At 47.7% G+C, this 19,958-nt stretch overlaps 2 protein-coding genes across 2 annotated transcripts in view; one reads left to right on the top strand and one right to left on the bottom strand.

Annotated features, from left to right (window-relative positions):
- Window positions 1-13,089, top strand: part of l(2)37Cb (DEAH-box helicase 16 lethal (2) 37Cb) — a 76,396-nt gene extending 63,307 nt beyond the window's left edge. The window contains exons 19-21 of the mRNA XM_089584319.1: window positions 1,981-2,274; window positions 8,312-8,473; window positions 12,534-13,089. Of these exons, the coding sequence (XP_089440445.1) occupies window positions 1,981-2,274; window positions 8,312-8,473; window positions 12,534-12,848 (771 nt within the window). The 3' untranslated portion in view covers window positions 12,849-13,089. The remainder of the gene's footprint in view (window positions 1-1,980; window positions 2,275-8,311; window positions 8,474-12,533) is intronic.
- A 4,305-nt stretch (window positions 13,090-17,394) lies between these two features.
- Window positions 17,395-19,330, bottom strand: LOC149356784 (proteasome subunit alpha type-3-like). Its single transcript, XM_089584318.1, has 2 exons — window positions 18,950-19,330; window positions 17,395-17,960 (listed from the first exon to the last, which is right to left on the bottom strand). The coding sequence occupies exons 1-2, from the start codon at window positions 19,208-19,210 to the stop codon at window positions 17,457-17,459; spliced, it is 765 nt and encodes a 254-aa protein (XP_089440444.1). The 5' UTR covers window positions 19,211-19,330; the 3' UTR covers window positions 17,395-17,456.
- Between the last annotated feature and the right edge of the window lie 628 nt (window positions 19,331-19,958).

Here is a 19,958-nt window from a genome sequence, read left to right as displayed (position 1 = left end):
ACCGTGAGGGGACTGTGGAAAGGAGGCAGGGGGGGTCGTTGAGGAAGAGAAGCCACCGAAAGAGGGAAGGCAAAGAAAGGCAGCACTGGGCAGCCGCTGTCGCGTGGGAGGCTGCGTGCATTCAAGTATCGGAGGATTGCCTTTGCTCAGTTGCAGCATGCACATCTGAAGCACTGCATCTTATACCGTATTTACTCGCATAATAGGCGCACTCGCATAATAGGCGCACCCCTAGTTTGGTCGCGAAAAATCAATTTTTTTTATTTCCGCGCATAATAGGCGCACCCCGAACTTGGCACTGTGACCAATACTGTATTTACACGATTGCAAGCCGACGCCTCGCCGCCCCTCGACCCCCAGTCTTTATTTTAACATTTTTGCTGAACTGACTACTAGAACTCACTAGTGCAGCTGCCGTCACAGCTTCTGTGGACCCACAGCACGTACAACGACATCGCGTAAAACAGCCGCACACAGTTTTCAGGGATGCTCACTTTAAACGTCTGTTTGGAAAGCTTTATCCCCAGCCGGATAAATCCCTTTATCCCTTCGGCCCGCGAAAACCTCGGCGCCTGGAGTCGCGTACGAAAATTTAGGCACGCCACAGTCGCAACTGCCACACGCTTGCCGTGTTCGAGAGCAAACTCCCAGCCGCGTAGCGTCGAGCTAAAACAGCAACGCTCGGCGGCAAAGCCGCAAACCACGCTCTACCGCAGATCCCGGCACTTGACAACAACAAAAAAAAAAGTGGAGCTGGTGATGCTGATGGCGATATAGATAGCGAAAGCTCGCTGCGGAGGAAAATGATGATGATGATAAGCTTGGCCTTGGGCGCCCTCCGTGGGCAGCGTCTGGAAGCTCCTGTGCGCGTGTGTGGCCTCCGCGATCAAGCGCCCGTTGCGCGCAGCCGGAGCTGATCACGGAGGCCTCGGCGCGTGCATTTAGAAGGCTATTCCTGCGTGGGTCGTGGAATGTTTCGGTGCGGCCCCTACACAATTTTTTTTTAATATTTTCTTCAGGAAAACGGGGTGCGGCCCGTACACGAGTGCGTTTATGCGGTATGTTCAATTTTGCGAGTCGAAAAATTCCCGGAAATTTTACCCCACGTAATAGGCGCACCCCCAACTTTGAGCCGCATTTTCTGGAAAAAAAAGTGCGCCTATTATGCGAGTAAATACGGTATATGTTGTCATATCCGCTGCTTCTGTATTTTAATGAGCTGTCCACGTTTTTTGAGGAGGCCCATGGCTATGGTTGGCACAAACTGTTTAAGATTGCATGGTAATCTTTACAATATTTCTTTTTAGAATTCACCCGAGCTCTCAAACTGCCCTCTCGCGTTATTTTTTTCATTATAATGCCATTTCTATTCATCTCTTGAGTAACGTTTGCCACTGGGCTAGTTGGGTATGCATGTTACACTTCAAGAAATAAGGCGCTACAAAACACACGAAATGAGACAGGGCACCTGTGTCGTCGTCCTGTCTCGTCTAGTGTGTTTTGTAGTGCCTTATTTCTTGAACTGTTCATCTCCGTAACAACAGTCGCATCAGAAAAGAAAATGAGGCTGCTATCGCACTATTGTGCGAAAAATGCTTGAATGTGGGGTGGCATTGGGCTGCCGAAGCGCGCACCTGCAGAGATGTGCTTCACCCAGGCAGCGTCTGGCGGAGGTGCTGGCATCAAAGCGCCTCCCACCTTGAGCAGTGTCAGTCTTGTGGCACGACCATTCTTACTGCGTGCCCACGGCGGGTTGGCTGCAGGCAATGCCAACCTGCGCTGTTTCTTTGTGTGGGGTGCCCTGGTTAAGGGTAGGTGAATGTGTTTTCACACTCCGAATGACTTTGTTTTACTGTATGAATTTCTCATTGTAAAATTGCACCACCAGTGCAATCGCACCAGGGCCAGGGGATACGGAGCGAGGGGCCTTTGTCCGTAGGCGAGGGATGGCGGAAGAGTTGTTGTTGCCCACCAATGCAGGTGCTTGCCCTGGAGCAGCTGTATGCCCTTGGTGCCCTGAACCACCTGGGTGAACTGACCAAGTTGGGTCGCCGCATGGCTGAGTTCCCTGTGGACCCCATGATGGCCAAGATGCTGCTGGCCTCGGAGAAGTACCGCTGCTCGGAGGAGCTGCTCACCATTGCCGCCATGCTGTCGGTGAACAGTGCCATCTTCTACCGACCCAAGGACAAGGCTCTGCATGCCGACACAGCCCGCAAGAACTTCTTCTCCCCCGCAGGAGACCACCTGACACTCATGAATGTGTACAACCAGGTATTGGCCAAAGTGCGCTTGGGTGCACTGCATTCGTTCTCTGTGCGTATTTTATTTCGTGACATGCTGGCCATCCTTAGATCTAGTACACAGTTTGCACCTTCGCTCTCTTGTACAACTCCTGATAACGGGGTCACTCTTGTGAGGGATGTTGTGTCTCAAAAGGCAAGACTTACCTCTCGGGACAGCCATGTCGCTTGTACACCTTGCTCTCCCCTCGGTGGCTGCAAGTCTGACTTGGAATTTCAGTGGACATCTTTGTGTCTAGCTAGGGCAGGAAGGCACACGCTTGCAAGGCTGGACAGGTCTTCTCCCTCACACAGTATTGTCACACATGCACTGCAAAGTGTACAGTAGAGCCCCTCTGCAGTCGAGTACCAGTAAAAATCTTTATCAGTGTCATGGCTATAGAAGTTGTTGGTGATGGCATGGCTGTGAGGATGCTGTCTGGTGACTGAACACGTAGTGTTGGTTTAGCCTAAACACCCCATTATGTGCAAATGATTTATTTTCAGTTCTTTGTTTACATAAATATGATGCAGCCACAAATATAACTTGAGAGCAAAGAAAGCTTTTGCATGGTTTAATTTAGAGACACAACAGTGCCGTGCTCGTATCCCTCCCACTTGTGATCATGGGCTCACAGGCCCCCTGTCTAGTGTTTTCCACTTATCCTTTGCCTGGGATTTGGTCTGTGCCGAAAAGGCATGTTAAGCATTGGGTCGCCAACAGTGTTAACCGCACCAGTGGGCCAATGTAGGAATAAGGCCTTACTTACCAGTCCCTGATGAAATCTTTGGTGATAGTAATACCTAAGTACTCTATTTCGGACGTTTTTATGCGAAGCATACTACCGTAAAAACCCACGTATAATACGAACCCGAATATAATACGGGGCTAAGATTTAGAGACGCGAAATGGGAAAAAAAGTTTCACCCACGTATAATACGAGTAACACAAGCTCATAGAAGACATTTATTCAAATCGCATCCCGCACTTCACTTCAATTACTTTGTTCTTCAGTAGCGCTTTCTTCGAACATTTCTTTGTCCGACAAATCATCCCAAATGTACTCATCTTCCGTGCCATCGAGGGCGTTCGAGATGCCGCACTTCTTAAGCCCGCTTCAGCTGCCGGGTTGGCGTCACTGCAGGCTCACCTGAGCGCATCCACTCTGCGTAGCACCGCCTGACTGCGTCCTTGAACGGTTTGTTTACACAACCATCAAACGGCCGCGAAAGCTTTGTCGCATTCCGCTGCACGCGAAAAGGGCTTCTTTCTGTTGTGGCCATCCATGAATGCTTCCTTCGACGACACCAAACTGCCTCCCGGCCGCACCGTTGCCGATGTTCTCCGCAGCCAAAATCGCTTGAAAGTAGCCGAGTACTGTTTTCGAGACCGTGACATCGTGCTCTCTAAAACAATATCCACTTCACGAAGCGTGCCTTACATGCTAGCACGTGCGTTGTCAGCAGGCGCACGGCACACCGCGACCCCCCGGCGCACCCAACGGATCAACAAAGAAACGACGTCGTGACGTCGTTTGTCGAGAGTAACAAAGCCAAGCCGTAGCCACGCGCCAATAGCGAAGCGAAGCCATAGCCACGCCGCAAAAACGAAACCAAAACATCGAGCAACTTCGAAAATTTTTGTTCGGATCCGCAAATAGTACGAGGCGGAAATTTAGGACGCTAATTATGGGAAAAAAACCTCGTATTATATGCGGGTTTTTACGGTACTTTAGCTACCACTTCAGCCCTTCACCGTGGTTATGCGCCTCCAAATCACGTGATACATGACGTCACACCACGTGACGCGATGACGTCACGACAGTGGAGAAACGGGGTCCCACCTCGCGCCGTCGCTGTGGTTGTGCGCCTCCAAATCACGCGACACGATGATGCTTCGCATTCTCCAGGCTTAACCAAGTTAAGCCTCAGCCATTTTTTTTTTTTCTAGTAAATTAGGTATTTCGATTTGTGTATGAACGAAAGCTATATGCCTTTTTTTCTTGAAAATATGACACAGTATTTGTCAGCAGTAACTCCCAAGACACTTGATATCGTCTGGTAAACTACACAATTATCAGTGAATATGAGAAGATATAGAGTGGTATTCTATGGTTGTCGCCTTTTTAGACATGTCCGCGCTGATCGGCTCGAGCACCAGAGGCCACACGCTCGAGGCAATCGGTGCGTACCAAAATAGGCACTTCTAGAAAGATGGCACCCGTAGAATACCACCCATATTGGTTGTGATGTCATTGATATATAATTAAGAACAGCAAGTGTCCGAGAACAGACTCCTGTGGAACCTCATGTGTCACATTTATCTTTTCTGGCTTACTGCCAGCCACAACCACACACTATTTTCTTTCATCAAGGTAGTCTTGAATCACTTTGAGAACTTAGCCGTCAATTTGTAGGGCCTTCATCTTAAATTTTAAGAGCTCGTGCGATACAGAGTCGAATGCTGGCATCTGTTTCTAACCCGTTTTCTAAAGTCGTGCCTATATCATGGAAAATTTTCAGTAGTTTCTAAAGCTGTGCCGATTTGAGCAAAAGAAACTATTCAATTCTGAAGGCCATGTCACACTGCGGAAACACAAGAGTGACATCAAGCAAGCACGTTCGTCAGCGAGCCGTCAGCAAGTTGCCAAACCAACTGGTTCCCCAACATCTTGTCACACTGCATGAACAGCAGAGAAACAAGACAGCTTGCTGCGGTGTTGCCTTGGTATGACAGCTTTCGGAAACCAGAACTACAAACAAACAGCGTTTGTTGACACGGTTTGGCCCGTTCACCGGCTGGGCAAATTTCCTGCCGACAACACACCAACCACAGCACGCACTTTGTGGTGATTGACCACTTTCGGGCCTTTCCTGATTGCAAACATCGGTTACTAAACATTTCCTTTCGTCGCTCTGTTGTCAGCCGCGGTGCAGCGTCTTGTAGGCAGGCAACTGCCAGCAGGCAGTGAGGCTACTGTCGTCAACACTGCCAGCTGGCTTGCAGCTTCTGTGCCTTGATCCCGCTTGCACCTCGGCTAGAGCCATCGTGGAGGAGCGTCGTCCAGTCTCCCCATCCCATTCTTGTGCGCAAATTCTCCTGATGAGCGCAGCTTTCCAAAAAGCCCCTTTCTTCTCTGGTGCCGCCCCTCTCTGATTGTAGTGACGGCTCTATCTCCTGTGGTTTCACCGGCAACAGCCAGCAATGACTCTGCGCGGGTGCTAGCAGACGAGTCTGCGAGGTGCTCGTGCAAACATACTGCTGTTGTTTTCGTCCAAAGTGAGATAGGTCGCAGTAGTCGACACGAGGCAATTTGTGTGGGACGTAACGGAGGAGGTACCATCGGCGTGAGCTCAAAGATAGATAATTAGAAGAGATAGCTATAAAGTTGGGAATCAGATTTTGTAGATAAGCATGGGTTATTTGTCCAGGTGTCTTGCAAACCAAGATTAACAAATCAGTAGTGTTGCATTGCTCCTTTGAAATTCGTTGATGGGGCATGTTTCGTGTTGGCATTTCAGTTTATACCACGTGCGTTTCGAAAGTGAGACAGCGTGAGGTGTAGGCGCGCTTTCTGCCATATGTATGTGTCATCCATGGCCGCCGCGGTGGCTCAGTGGTTATGACACTCGGCTGCTGACCCAAAAGACATGGGGTCGATCCCAGCCTCGGCGGTCAAATTTTGATCGAGGCGAAATTCTCGAGGCCCGTGTGCTGTGCGATATCAGTGTAGGTTAAAGAACCCCAGGTGGTCGAAATTTCCGGAGCCCTTCACTACGGTATCCCTCATAGCCTGAGTCACATTGGGATGTTTAACCCCCATAAACAATTAACTGTATGCATCGTCTCACACAGAATCGATGGTGCAAAACATCAACAGAACTACTGCTGCAGCAGCCACACATTGCAGTTATTTGTCCCACATCTTTACTGCCAAACGCACAAGCCGCTCGACAGTGCAAGGTGTCACTGGTTTCCGCGACTGTGCATGGAAAGATGCAGCGGAGAAGCGCCGCCCAAATTGTTTTTTTTTTTTGTTTTTTTTTTGTGACAGGGAGTTCGCCAACAGCTGTCGCAGAAGTTTCCAATACGTGTTGGTGGACCAAAGGGACACGTTTCCAATGAGTTCGTGTTGATGCGGTGTGACAGGGTCGGCAACACTACGGAAATGTCATGTAGGCGAACGGAGTTTGCAGACTGTTTCCGCAGCGTGGCTCAGCCTTAAATGCACGGAACACAATGAAATCTTGGCAGCAGCAGCATCATTTGTGTGCTCAGGAAAGAAACGTCTCTCTGTGGTGATCTCTCATCTGTGTAGCAGAAGAAGAATGTTGCTGTCATGGAGAGCATTGTGTTCGGCTTGTTTCAGAGTGTGGCTCACCCCTGTGAAGGTCGGGAATTCCAGGGTTGTTAGAGAGTTTTTCAGTTTTTCAAAAAGTGCTGGCATAGTGCCTTTGACGTTAACTGTCAGTTGTAAAGATTACAGAAGATTTTGAGGTAAGATAAGTGTTGAAATTTTCAGTGTACTAATCGTGCTTTGTAAAAATTCGACCCTTCTGCTGAGCTTTTTTTTTTTTTTTTTTTTGCAAAATGAATCCCACGTAGCAGTGCAGCAGCTCAACAAACAAAAAAATATGCGACCCATGGAGTGAAAAAAATGGAGGGGTTTGTTCGGTGGTACCCTTTACACATACCTTCTGCTGGGAAACAGGCTCTAGCTTTCCTGACCTCACACATCATCCATGTCTGCAGGAGAAGCAGTGTAGCAGCTGTTAGCATTGGCTATTGGGTCCGGAACTACAGCGCTGTACAGAGTGTGAGGGGCGCACATTGGTTCATGGCATGACTTTCGGGCAGCCAGATTTCATTCATATTTCACAAAGGTATATCAACATGAGCAGTGGCAGAGTCTGCAACAAGAATCAAGGTTTTGCCTTTATGTTCTCTTGATTGCTCTGATGTCATCTGAGGAATCTGAGCACATGTGTCTTGGTGCTTTTATCATTGGCTGCATGAGTTATCTAATATTTTAATTTGCTGGAGAAGCCAAGCTTTTGTAGCTGCCAGTGTGCCTAGCTGTGACTGTTCCCTTTACAGATATGGGCGTGTGGTGATTGGGAAAATGCTTAGTGTACCGTGCCTTGCCTCAGTTATTGCCAGTGTGTGAAATTGTGCTGTACAACCTTTTTCACTGGCTCAACGATGTGAGGGGATGTGAAATCTCTCCCTCTACTGTGAAGCCTTGCCAACATCGTTGGTGGCCACATCTCACAGCTTGTTTGCAGTGGAGTAGGTGCTAAAAGCTTGAGGCGGCAGTTTCCAGACATGTAGTTAAAAGCCCTTGTGGAAGCTGTCAATGTGCTGCAAACAGTTTGCTGCGATATGACCCACTGCCGTTGGGCCATGAAGTAAGCTTTTTTTCATTTTTCCCATGTTCCGAAAGCTTCTGTCAGCACCTGTATGCATGCAACCTCATTTGCTTGATGCTCGTTGGACTGTGCAAAAATTCTAATTAATCGAGTTTCAAATTATCTGAAATCAAAGGCCAGCACGAAATGGCGTTCAACCGTGCACATCGTTGGGCAAGTCAAGCGACTGCGCAACAGAAATGAAGAGCACGAGGACTGCGCGTGTCCTTGTGCCCTTCATGTCCATGTCTGTGTTGTGCAGTCCCTTGCTTGCAGCACTTTACAGTCATTATCATTACACTCAAAGCTACGGTCAATGTTTAAGTATTAATTCTTCATATGGCAGGAGCTCGTGTGGAGTCATTGTGGTCGCCCTGCAACGTCCACAGGACATGGTTGCGCATCACATGATGTAACTCAGTTTTTGTCAGTCGTCGGCACTTTTCTGCTTCAACATTCTTGGCGTCATTAGGAAGGTAACATGGGCCATGGAAATTGTATTTTCTTTGCCCGAGTACGAAAAGCAGAGCACGGATTATCAGCTACTGTGTAGTTTCTGAGCAGCAGCACTAACTTTCGAGAAGTGGTGCTGATGCGGAGCGTTGCCCAACTGTGCCCAGTGGGTGGACACCGGCTACTCAACCCAGTGGTGCTACGAGAACTTCCTGCAGCAGCGCTCCATGAAGCGGGCACGGGACATTCGTGACCAGCTGCAGGGGCTCATGGAGCGTGTCGAGATTGAGCTGCTCTCCAACAGGGGAGACACGGTCGCCATTCGGAAGGTCAGCATGGTGTTTGCACTCTTCAACAAGTAAGGTCTTGTTGCATGGGAAGGTCATGCATTGAATGCAGTCGTGACCAATGCCACTTGTGTGGACAGACTGCAGAAATGTGGAGGTTACAGGGTCACAGGAAATTCTTCCCTGGCTATGACACGTGCAGCCGTCTCTTGTTGTTGGCTGTCCTTTTGCAGCATGGTGCTTATGGATGGCCGTGTGCGTGCTGCTTGAGACACACCAGGAGCTGTTTCCTCAGCACGTCTCGACTCACAGCTGCAGGGTGGCATCAGCTTTGAGAAGTGTCACAGTTACTACTAGTTGTTCTTTCTTCTTTGCTGCCATTCCCAAGGTTGTGGACTCGAATCCTTGCATTGCAGAGGAAAGCAAAGCTGTGCACAAAGTCCCAACACCAGCTTGTCATATGGTCGCTCAGCAAATGTCCATCCCCTTTTGACACCGTAGTCTTTGAAAAAGAAGACTATCTTGTCATCAAGGGTAGATGTAAGCTTGAAATACACTGCAGGAAAAGTGTACCATAATCTAGGACAGCTCATAGATGCTGATAGCCGCGCCCGAGTCTTGGGGAGCGTCCCTCATTGGCCACTTTTCTTTCCCTGGCTTTTCTTCACAAGCGACAGCCCACCTGGCTTTCTTTGCCGCTTTTTATGTATGGTGACCCGCGCATCCTGTGCTTGCCATGGTCCAAAGAGGAGGAGATGGTGCCAGCATGTGCTACACAGAATGCTGGGACATTTGCTGTCATCACCGCCTCCGCCAACCACTACGTCAAAGAACCACAAATTAAAGCTGGTTCTGGCCGTACTGATAGATGGCGCCACGGGACCTGTGTTCCAGAGTTCGCGTAATGACGGCAACTCACGCAGCGCTGTTGCCTAGCTTATCAAGTGCCACCCGGGCTATGCTTGTGCCTCTCGGGCTGCAGGGCAAAACTTAGGCTCCTTCGCGCCATGCGATAGCAACGCAACATCCAGCACCAGGCGGATTGAAAGCTTTGCCAAGGTGTGTTAAGGTTCGCCTCCATTTTGGCGCCAAGGTCACCCGTGGCGCACAGACAGCGGGAGCTAAAAGCATTTCATGCTTAAAAACATCTTAGCTTGGGCAACAAATTAGGGTCAAAGATTCTTTCCAATGCCTAGTTGTATAATGCCACCTCATCTTTGGCAGGACTCCACAAAAGCACTTTTGGAGCTCCCAGTGTGTTGCATAATCTTATTCTTTTTGTTTTCAAAGCATCATCTAGTCATTGCTCGTTTTTATGTGGTTGAGGAGGGCAATGGCCATTGTACCACATGGTCATTCCGCAGTGCTTGCAAAATGGAAGGCTTTAATGGTGAGCTGCTGTACTAGAAGAGTGACAGGAGGTCTTCAGGCTGTGCATTATTAATTGGTAGAAAGACCTGCCATGAGATTAACATTGTGTTGGCGAAACCTGAACAGATGTTCAGCCCCTTTCCCAACTGGTCGTTGAGTGATGGTTTGCCTGGTGCGTCATAGTTTTGTTGTTGATTTATTTTGTAGGACAGTTAAGCAGTGTTCTCCAGTTATTTTTTTTGCCTGCCAAACTGGAAGTAGCTAGCTCCTAATGGCTCTGCCATGTTGTTCAACTGGTTCTGCATCGGCATATTTATGTTTTATGTTCTGCAGAATGCTTTCTCCTGTGATTGTGTATTGGCTATCTCTGGAGTGTTGCAAGTGCCAGTGGCATGCCAGTGGATAGTTTCAGCCTTTCGTTTAGCATTCTCCAAACCTATTCATAATATGCAAACATTAGTTGCTAGTGTTCAACTGGACTGCCTAACCAAACTTAGTGTTAACAGCTGCATTGTTGTCTGCTCCAGTTAGGCATTGTTACATGTGATCAGCTCCAATTATTAGTCCACTTCCTGAAACAATTTGTATGCCCAGATACAGGGGCTTGTCGGGGGATCGGTGGGGGATCAGCATCCTTTTGAAGCTGCCGCAGTGGCTCACTGGTTATTGTGCTTGCTGAAACAAAAGACGAAGGTTGATCCTGCCCACGGCAGTCGGAGTACCCGTGAGACGTCAGTGCACATTAAAGAATCCAAGGTGGTCGAAATCATCCACTACAGCATCCGTCACATAGCCCGAGTTGCTTTGGGGCATTAAACCCCATAAACCAACATCCTGCCTAGTTTCCAGCTTTTGCACAAGCCTGCGATGCACAAGGACTTGTTAAGCATTCTTGCATGTGAATGGTACCTATGTGGTCTCTGTTGTTATGTGACCTTTGGAATGCCTCAGCTGCCTTGCCAAATGTGTTCCGTTGGAGGTCGCTATGCCCCTGAGCCTTCAAAGTGAGTGCTTTTGAGACCTAGTAGGGGGCTTCCACCGTCTATTCGCATTTATTTTCTCCAGTGGTGGTCTGCAGAGCTGCTTCATTTGTTTCCTTCTTTCACTGTTTTGTCTTGGAGAGGCACACTGCTTTTACCTTTCAACTGCAATGAAAGCAGTCCGCACCAGTCTCCAAGACAAGAACTGAAATATGTACAGGTATGATAGATGTTCTATCCTTTCCTTGTTGCCAAATCTTCATTTTAATGTTTCAGCAGCATCCTCGTTGCATGCTTCTGTGGCTTGCAGTCCTTTGACAGCTCTGAACACTGACAATGGTTTAATGGTGGAACTTTTTGGCTAGACCACCGTTTTCTTTCACTTGAGTCTTAAAAAATACTGCCTCCAGCTGCAGTGTTTCAAGTTTGACTCCATGTTGTCAAGCTTGCACAGGCGTTGTCTATGCGCTGCTTGAGGTGAAGTGTGGCTTGACTTGCCCAGGATCTCTGTTGTCGTGTTTCCAGGTAGTGTTCCTCCCATCCCCAAACGGAGGGATTACATCCGCAGTCTGCAGCGGCCTCATTGATTATACCTGCGTCATCTGCTCAATGTTCCTCATGGTCGTTGCCTTCTTTCCCAGGTTATATAATCTATGTACACTTTCCCATGCAGGGTTTCTGCTGGTTAAAAATACAAATGAACGTTTATTCACGTAATGAACCCACGCCGTCAATGAAAATTTATTTGTTTTCAATCTTATGTAGAGAATGCGCACCTGACCATCACAGCCGGTGTTCGCTTTATCTCCCTGCAATTGGCCGCTGCATCCGTCTGTTCGAAAAATATATGATTTTCAAAATGCTTGCGTCATTCAACATTTTTATGCATCATAAGTATTCAAAAATATTCGCTTTGGACCAAAACAACACTATTTGCCCGTCTAGTTCTGACGCACAGTTTTCCACGCAACATAGCTGCAATGCGAGGAAGCCAACCTAACTAGCGCTCGATTTTTTGTGATCTCCGGTATTGCTGCAGCCACTTTGGAAGCAGCACTAAATCTTAGGTCTCTCGTTTCTCTGGTAAGGATCACTCGAGATCTCTTTTCTGACTAAATTTCTCTCCTCTTGTGTGGCCTTTTCACGAAAGTGTTTATTGCAAGTCTTCAGCTATGTCACACTACGATTTTTTACCAGTTTTGAGCATTATGCGATAGCATTTTGCATTTGGTTTGTATAAAAGGAAGCTTTTATAGATTACCAAGTTCCACTACTTTTAAGTAATCGGACACATGATGCCATTTTGAAGCATTCACAAAATAACTGTGAACACGCCGATTATTGACAAAAAATTTAGCACCAGTGACTTTTCTTTTTTTCTGCTGCTTGTAAACAGTGACCAGAGTCCTGTATCTATGACGTGACGTTCTCTACCACCGACTTGTTCCTCAAGGTGACTGAGCTATGCATCTGCATTAATTTTATTTTTCTCTGTCATCGGCAGTAAGTTTATTTTATGTACTTGTATATATTTATGTGTATTGTACGGGAGTTTGCATGACACAGAACTGTGCCTTTGTATTGATTTGGCTGCATCTACCACTGTGGCCTGTCTTAATTTCATTGTAATGCTGCCGAAACTGTGCGAAAAGAGAAGGCTCCCATCTGTGTAGGCAGGAGCGAACTAATCGGAGCATGCCTGATGGGGAGAGTATCTCACGGGTGCCCCTCTTTTGTTGCGGAATGTGCAGGCCATCACGGCCGGCTACTTCTACCACACGGCCCGCTTCTCCAAGGGGGGCCACTACAAGACAGTCAAGCACCAGCAGGCAGTCATGATGCACCCGAACAGCTCCCTCTTCGAGGACCTCCCTCGCTGGGTGGTGTACTTTGAGCTGGTGTTCACCACCAAGGAGTTCATGCGCCAGGTGATTGAGATCGACAACTCCTGGCTGCTGGAGGTGGCCCCACACTACTACAAGGCCAAGGACCTCGACGACAGTGCCACCAAAAAGATGCCCAAGAACACGGGCAAGGCACGGGCAGAGCTGGTGCGCGTTCACTGACGCGATTGTGGGGACCCTGTGAGAGTGCAAGTGATGCACATGTTTAGAGTGCAAGTGATGCACATGTTTTGTACCTAACATTTTAAACCTTTTCTTGTACTTGTGGCGTGGTCATTGAGTGCACTCAAGTGGCAGGTGTGGGGCAGCCACAGCACGACCCAAGTCGAACCACGGATCGCTTCACAATGAAGATTTGAATGTGTATGATGCAGTGACCGGAGAATCAGTGCATTGGCATGTGTTGGTTTGGCATCATTTCGGTAACCCATGAGCAAGTCTCCAGACAACAGGTGTTTTGGGGAAACAGCAGCCTTGGCTACACAGTATGAATGTGCGCATTTCACACCTTGGCTGCAGAGAAGTTCATAGATTTTTTTTATACTCCTAGATGACAGGCTGGCCAACTGCACGGTTCAAAAGCTAGGCCTGAACATTTTTGACCAAGGTTATGGGCCATGGCATTCAGTGCCAGTTGCAGTTGAACCCATTTCTGAACCATTGCTGGCAGACTAGCACTGCTGGAGCCCTTGCTGCACACCTAAAATGTGTTGGGTGACAACTGCCGTGCTGAATATCCTACCATCCATTTGTTACTTCCACTCAGCATCTGTGCTGGTCATCCAAGAGTACCAGTGACTGTTTATAAGGAGAAGTTTCCTTCACTTTTTTGTTACATGCTCGGAATAGGTTGGATGCTTTATGCCAGCACCGTTCCATTCCTATCCTGAAAACAGGTCAAGCAGTTTGCCAAGGGCATTCATACTTTACAAACTCTCAGGCAGGTTTCTTAAGGGGGGACATGGGTCTTAGAGCATTTTTTTTATTTACAGACCAAATGCAATGAAACTGCGCAGACTTATTCAGTTTTTTCTGCTGATTTCAAATATGCAATTTGTTTATTTCTAGGCCAATTAGTTCCTGAGATATTAATATATATCATTCCATTGTCTGCTCAAACAATAGAAAAAAAATGGGCCACCAGAAATTTAATTTTAATATGTGGGCAGATACTACAATGTGTGAGGAATGCAACGCTGGAAGCAGTTTTCAGTTTTTTGTCCGTGTGGACAAATGAGCTTAATAGTTAGTTCCATGTATGTCATGTGCTTTCTGGCACTGTATGTCTGGTTAACTCACTTGAAAACTAACTATTAAGCTCATTTGTCCACACGGACAAAGAACTGAAAACTGCTTCCAGCGTTGCATTCCTCACACATTGTAGTATCTGCCCACATATTAAAATTAAATTTCTGGTGGCCCATTTTTTTCTATTGTTTGAGCAGACAATGGTATGATATATATTAATATCTCAGGAACTAATAGGCCTAGAAATAAACAAATTGCATATTTGAAATCAGCAGAAAAAACTGAATAAGTCTGTGCAGTTTCATTGCATTTGGTCTAGTGCTCTAAGACCCATGTACCCCTTAAAGAAAACCAGCATACTTGTTTTCACCACTCATCAACATAGTAGTCAACTGGAAACCTGCGTCGGCAGCAGGTTCGAACACCCATGGTTGCTGCAAGAAACAAAAATTTGACAATTGCCTGTTTATAGCATTTCCCTTGCTGTTTTCTTTTGTCATCCCCAATGTGTGTCTACGGTGGCAACTACAGTTGAGAAAGCAAACATGTCTACAAGCAGACTGCTGCTGTTGCAGCTTACACGGTCTGCTTGAAAAGTGTTTCAAGCTAAAGCATGCCGTGTATCTTTGAGCTAGCATTTAAAATAATAATGCAATTGCAGATTAAGACCGGGATGATGTTCAGGCTTCTCCTTGCAGCGTCATTGGTCGGCTTTTCAGAGTTATGTTGCTTGCACCCACAGCCAGCCATGTCCTATCGAAACAACTCTTGGAGGGCTTTTGCCTGTTTTCTTTTTTCAGGTAAGTGTTACTGCATTGGAATTGTACTGCTACCATTATTGACGCCAGAAAGGCTTGGGCTGCATTATCTGCAAGTTGCACACCTTCAGCTCATTACTCATCAAATATTAAAATTTAGCCCTGAAATACTTTATTTCTAATGATAAAGTAATCAAGCAGCATTCCAAAAGGCATCTGCTTTTCTTTGAGTCCTTGATGGCAACCTGACGTTGACTGCATGTACAACTGTGACCATCCACAAACTTGCATTTTAAAGGTGGCCCTGAAACACCTTCCGAGAGTACATAAACTCGCCCATTCACTGCATTGTGTTGTCATGAACACTGGAGCCAAATAATATACTTCTGCACTCAGCAGAAAACCCACCATCACACGCAAAAGTTTACGTGCCCTTTCCGTTGCCTTTTTTATATGTGCGTGCCCTCCTCCGTTTCAAGCTCCTTCGTCGGCTAGTCTATAACTACCGTGGCTGCGGCCAGGCGGTAGTGTCGGTCCAGCGGGTCATGCAGCTCTGCTCCTCAAGGAATCCCGCACATCAGCGCTGGGGCCGGCTGAGGTGCACCAACCTTTCAGTGTGCAGAAAGGCATGAAGATGCTGACATTCAAATTTTGACTAGAGATAATGCCACTTCTGCCGAACACATCAAAAAAAAAAAACTTGCTGGACAATATTCGTGCAGCAGTGTCCTTTAACATCCCAGGCATACCACTACTTAATTGAGAGCCCCTTTAACACAGAGGAGAGCTCACGTTTCTACATTTTTATGAAAGTCCAATGTCAATGCCGTTTGATATTCATGTTTGCATCCTCCCACAATCACTCCTTTTATAATTGCAATGCATCAACCTAAAAGTAGCCTACTGCCATGAGGGCTCGCTCGTTATGGCGCTCAGCTGCTGGCCTAAAAGAAGCGAGTTCGATCCCGGCCGCAGTGGTCGAATTTCAATGGAGGCAAAACTCTAGAGGCCCATGTACTGAGCGATATCAGTGCACGTTAGAGAACCCCAGGTCGTCGAAATTTCCAGAGCCCCTCATTACATCATCCCTCATGGCCCAAGTCGCTTTGGGACGTTAAACCCCCATAAACCATAAATGCAGCCTCTGGTTCAACCACCAGAAACCATATATTTTTATTGCATACAATCTGGCAACAGCTGCTGTACACTACCTTCCAATCGAAGAGACTGAATGTCATTCGAATCTAATGTCATTCATTCTCTTCCGGCACTACGCAGTAAAAAGTAATGTCATTTGCAAACAACAGCAATGAAGATCAGTGAAAAAAGTTGCCGACAATTACGTTACTTCCTAATGCGAAATCTGAGCGCAGCTCATCAGCTCTTTCAGCTTTTCGATACATTGAGGCCAAGGATTTGAGCAAGACATGTATGTACAATTACAGACAACTTATTTTTCCCAAATTTTCCTTCAAGAAACACTCCACTAACAGTTCTTGATTTTTATGAAGGGAGCTTTGTGGTTGGAGAAATAGATGAATATATGCTCGATTTGCTGCACCAATGCCTGGTTCTATGTTGCGTGGCAAAGAGATAGCAGCGACTGACTGATGCCGCCGACTCTGTGTTTCAGCTTGGGATGCACTCACCATGATCTGCTGATGCTGAGGCACCGGAGAACACCACGCGCTATCACGCGGCCGCCGCCACGAAGGCAGTGGGCGGGGGGGGGTTTGCATGCAGTAGCGAATGGCGGCTACGTATTTCAGCTTGGGCATGCAGGAGAAATGGCGCCAGAAGTGCGCGCTGCCCCGGCTGCGGAGCTGGTTACGAGGGACGACAGCAACGCCGCGAAACGCCGGAACGGCACCAAAGAGCTGCGCTCTAAAAAAAAAATTGGTACACCTGGAAGGTGTCAGTGTGCATAAGTATTTGAAATTGTTGTGTAGTATTCCAAAACCAGGTGAGAACATTCCTGTGCAATATAATGGGCTTCAAACATTATTTCCAGCTATTCTGCAGCACTTTAGCCGCCAAAAGCCAAGTATAAAGTTAACCACAAATCTGATGAACGTTAAACAAAATGGCTGACACGGCAGAGCGGGGATATTACTTCCACAAGGTAAAGCGCTCAGTTAAAGTTTTAAGTACTTCCAAGCTAAACGTACATAGACCGTCAACCAACAAGAAACACTCAACCCAAAATGATCGACAGTCTCGAGAACGGCACTGCTTCACGCTCTGCCTAGCAGCCGAGCGTGAAGCAGGCTGCTGAGACCGAGAGTATAGCTATCCATGGCCTCTGGTGTGAATAGTTACACACCAAAATCAACATTTTTTTTGCAGAGGTGTATAAATACAATTTCTAACTTTGGCGGTGCACTCATTTTTTTTTTTTTTTGTCTCTTGTTTCTGCTGCATATCTGGTGTCCAGGGAGACATTCGGTTCGAGAGTGAATGCGAATGAGTTCCCCAAATTTGTTCTCAAACCTAATGTCAAATGTTCCCATGTAGCAGCAGATTAATGGCATTGGATGCTAATGCCACTCGACAGGAGCGACATTAAACTTGCTAGTGTGACAGGAGTCTCGGCTGATGTGCTGTGCCTTGAATGGCCTTGGCATTTAAAGTGCCAACTGCATCTGAAGACCACGACTACAAAGCATACAAAGCTGCTTCTACTGGTATAGAGGCAGCCTTGCTAGCAGATTCTACATGCAAAGTTTATTTATTGTAATTCATATCCCACCCTGTCAGCAATGCATCACATGTCATCATCCGAGTCTGACTCTTCTTCGAGTGCAGTCTTGGCGTGTGCTTCTGCTTCGTGGTAGACATCCTTGGGTACAAACTCATGCTTCCCATCGGACTCCTTGCAGACCCAGCTGAGCTCGAGCTCAAAGTTCTTGTCCTTGACCTCGTCGTGGACCACGTAGATGATGCGTGCAGCTTCCTTGATGAGCTGCCTGCAGTCGAGGTCCTTGGTGTTGAGCTTCTCCATCTCGGTCTTGGCCGCCTGGCGGGCCTTGCCGATGGCACAGCCAAAGTAGCCCCACGAGGTGCCCGACGGGTCGATGCAGTAGAGCTGAGCCCCGTCCTGGGCGTCGTAGCTACCAAGCAGCACACTGGACCCAAAGGGGCGCACGGCACTGTACAGGGTGTACGCGTGCATGTACAGGGCAACGCGGTCCTTGAGGTAGCGCAGTGGGATCGCTGAACCGTACTCCGAGCGGTAGTTGGATGCTTCCACACGTGCAGTCTCCACCACCTACACAATCAGAAGCACATCAACTAGGTCCAATCACGAACCTCATCACTCTACCACACTTGCACCCCACTACCTTTCCAATTCTGTCAATATAAGAGACTACACGTACTGCCTAAGTGCAGTTCCTATATGGAACAGTCAACTCATGTTCATTCACTAATACACTGTCCTCAGTATTGACTGCGATTTTTTCATTAACTTGTTCACAGCTTCAGCACCATGGGTGAGCACTGACAGATCGTTTGGAGTACACACAGGTGAAATCTGGTCACCACTGCGTAAGCCGAAGAATCGGAAGGAACACCTCAATAAGACATCTTCCTACTCGCGCAAATAAATGGTTACACTGACATGTTAGAATAATGCTGTAAAGGTCATTGAGCAGCGACAAACTATGACGATGCTGTTTTATGACTCCTGCTTTGACTGCCAAGAGGCAGTTGGCAGTATTTGATAAATAAATAGAATGACTGACTCAATGAAACATTCAGGGGCAACTACACATCGGTTGTTGCGTCGGTCTCTCCAGCACGTCCACGACGTAGGTTCAGCTCAATCCCTGACAAAGCAGAAAGTATCTGCCTGGACCGAGCAGGTAAAGGCGGCTGCTGGCTGGCGAATCAATGCAAGAGCTAGAACTGACTGCGCTGGCGAGCACTGGGGCGGTCTGAAGGACTCGACTTTAAAACGCAAGCACATGTGAGCATAATAAGTCTGAAACCACCCGCAGCGCACCCGCATACGCGCTGTTTCTGCCTTGTGCCGTACCAACTCGCCCATCAGTCTGCGTAGTCACACGTGAACAGATCTGCGCCGGTAAATGGGGGGCAAAGCGAAATGCCAGCTGCCGAAACTTATAAGAAGCCTCGCCGAAAACTAGGGTACGGTCAAAAGAATCGCGAATGGTAATCAGAAGAGGCCAGGCTGCATGCGGCAAGGGACGCCGCATGCAACCTGGCCTCTTCATGGCGATCTCTCTCTGCTCTCACCTGCTTGGCGTCGGCGAGGAGTCCAGCAACGGCTACTCCGACGTGCCTGTCGACGGTGAAAATGCGCTTGTTTGCTCCAGCCTCGTAGAGTTTGGAAGTGACGAGCTTCTCAACAGCGAAAACAATTCCGTCCCGGCCTCGCAGGGCCACGGCTGTGCCGCTGTTCTCGACCGCCTTCTGCGCGTACTCCACCTGGAACACGCGTCCGTCCGGCGAAAACTGCGACGCCGAGAGGTCGTAACCCGTGCCAATCGAACTCATGGCTGCTGCCGGTTAACTGCAAGCAGGTCGTGATTAAAACAAAGGGATGTCGGCAGCACTCGCAAGCACGACTTTCGCACAATCACGATTCGATTGATGTCATTGGCACTGGCACTGGCTTCTGGCAGAGGGCAGACTTGAGTAGCCAAGATATAGCCAATACTAGCTTCGCCGGGGTTGCCGCGGCGCGGCGCCAGATAGCGCCAGTAGTATGCCAGTATGCCAGTAGTATGCCGGCAGCCGTGACGGCATAGTGTAGAACTATATCGATTCTGGAAAAGGCAGATCAGGAAAGAATTTTTCTATGATAACTCAAGAGGCAGTACCCTACTCCTTGAAGCTAGATCAGGGTGTCTTAGAACGCGCAGCTACAAAAAGAAATTTAACGAAGAAGATGACACATGTGCAGTGTGTGGTAGATCTGTGGAAACAATTGAACACCTCATAATCAAATGTGATGGTATCCATCCGGATGTCGATGCAGGCACAGTCACTCTTTCTGAGGCCCTAGGGTTTAAAGATAACAATGGTCATGTAAATAAATCTGCAGTGGAAGTCAGCAAAAAGCGATTGGAGGATTGGTGGCTGAAAAGCAGAGATGTGGCATAAGGTTAGAATTGTAGGAAACCGTAGGCAAAGGTGATGGAGAATCTTAATGAGAATTGCCAACACAGTAAACAAAAAAATAATAAATAAAGAAAAGCTGAGCATGGTGGCAATTGCTACCACCCCGTTTCAAAGGGGACGC

Source organism: Amblyomma mixtum, chromosome 3 (genome assembly GCF_055824585.1).
Source record: "Amblyomma mixtum isolate Tamu chromosome 3, ASM5582458v1, whole genome shotgun sequence".
Taxonomy (NCBI): Eukaryota; Metazoa; Arthropoda; class Arachnida; order Ixodida; family Ixodidae; genus Amblyomma; species Amblyomma mixtum.
Note: the sequence above shows the minus strand (reverse complement) of the source record. Positions and strands in the feature narration are given on the sequence as shown.

Excerpts from the sequence above, each read along its gene's own strand:
- LOC149356784 (XM_089584318.1), bottom strand. The coding sequence starts at position 19,210 with ATGAGTTCGATTGGCACGGGTTACGACCTCTCGGCGTCGCAGTTTTCG. Across the intron at positions 17,961-18,949 it reads TCCTCGCCGACGCCAAGCAG|GTGGTGGAGACTGCACGTGT; the intron begins GTGAGAGCAGAG and ends CTGATTGTGTAG.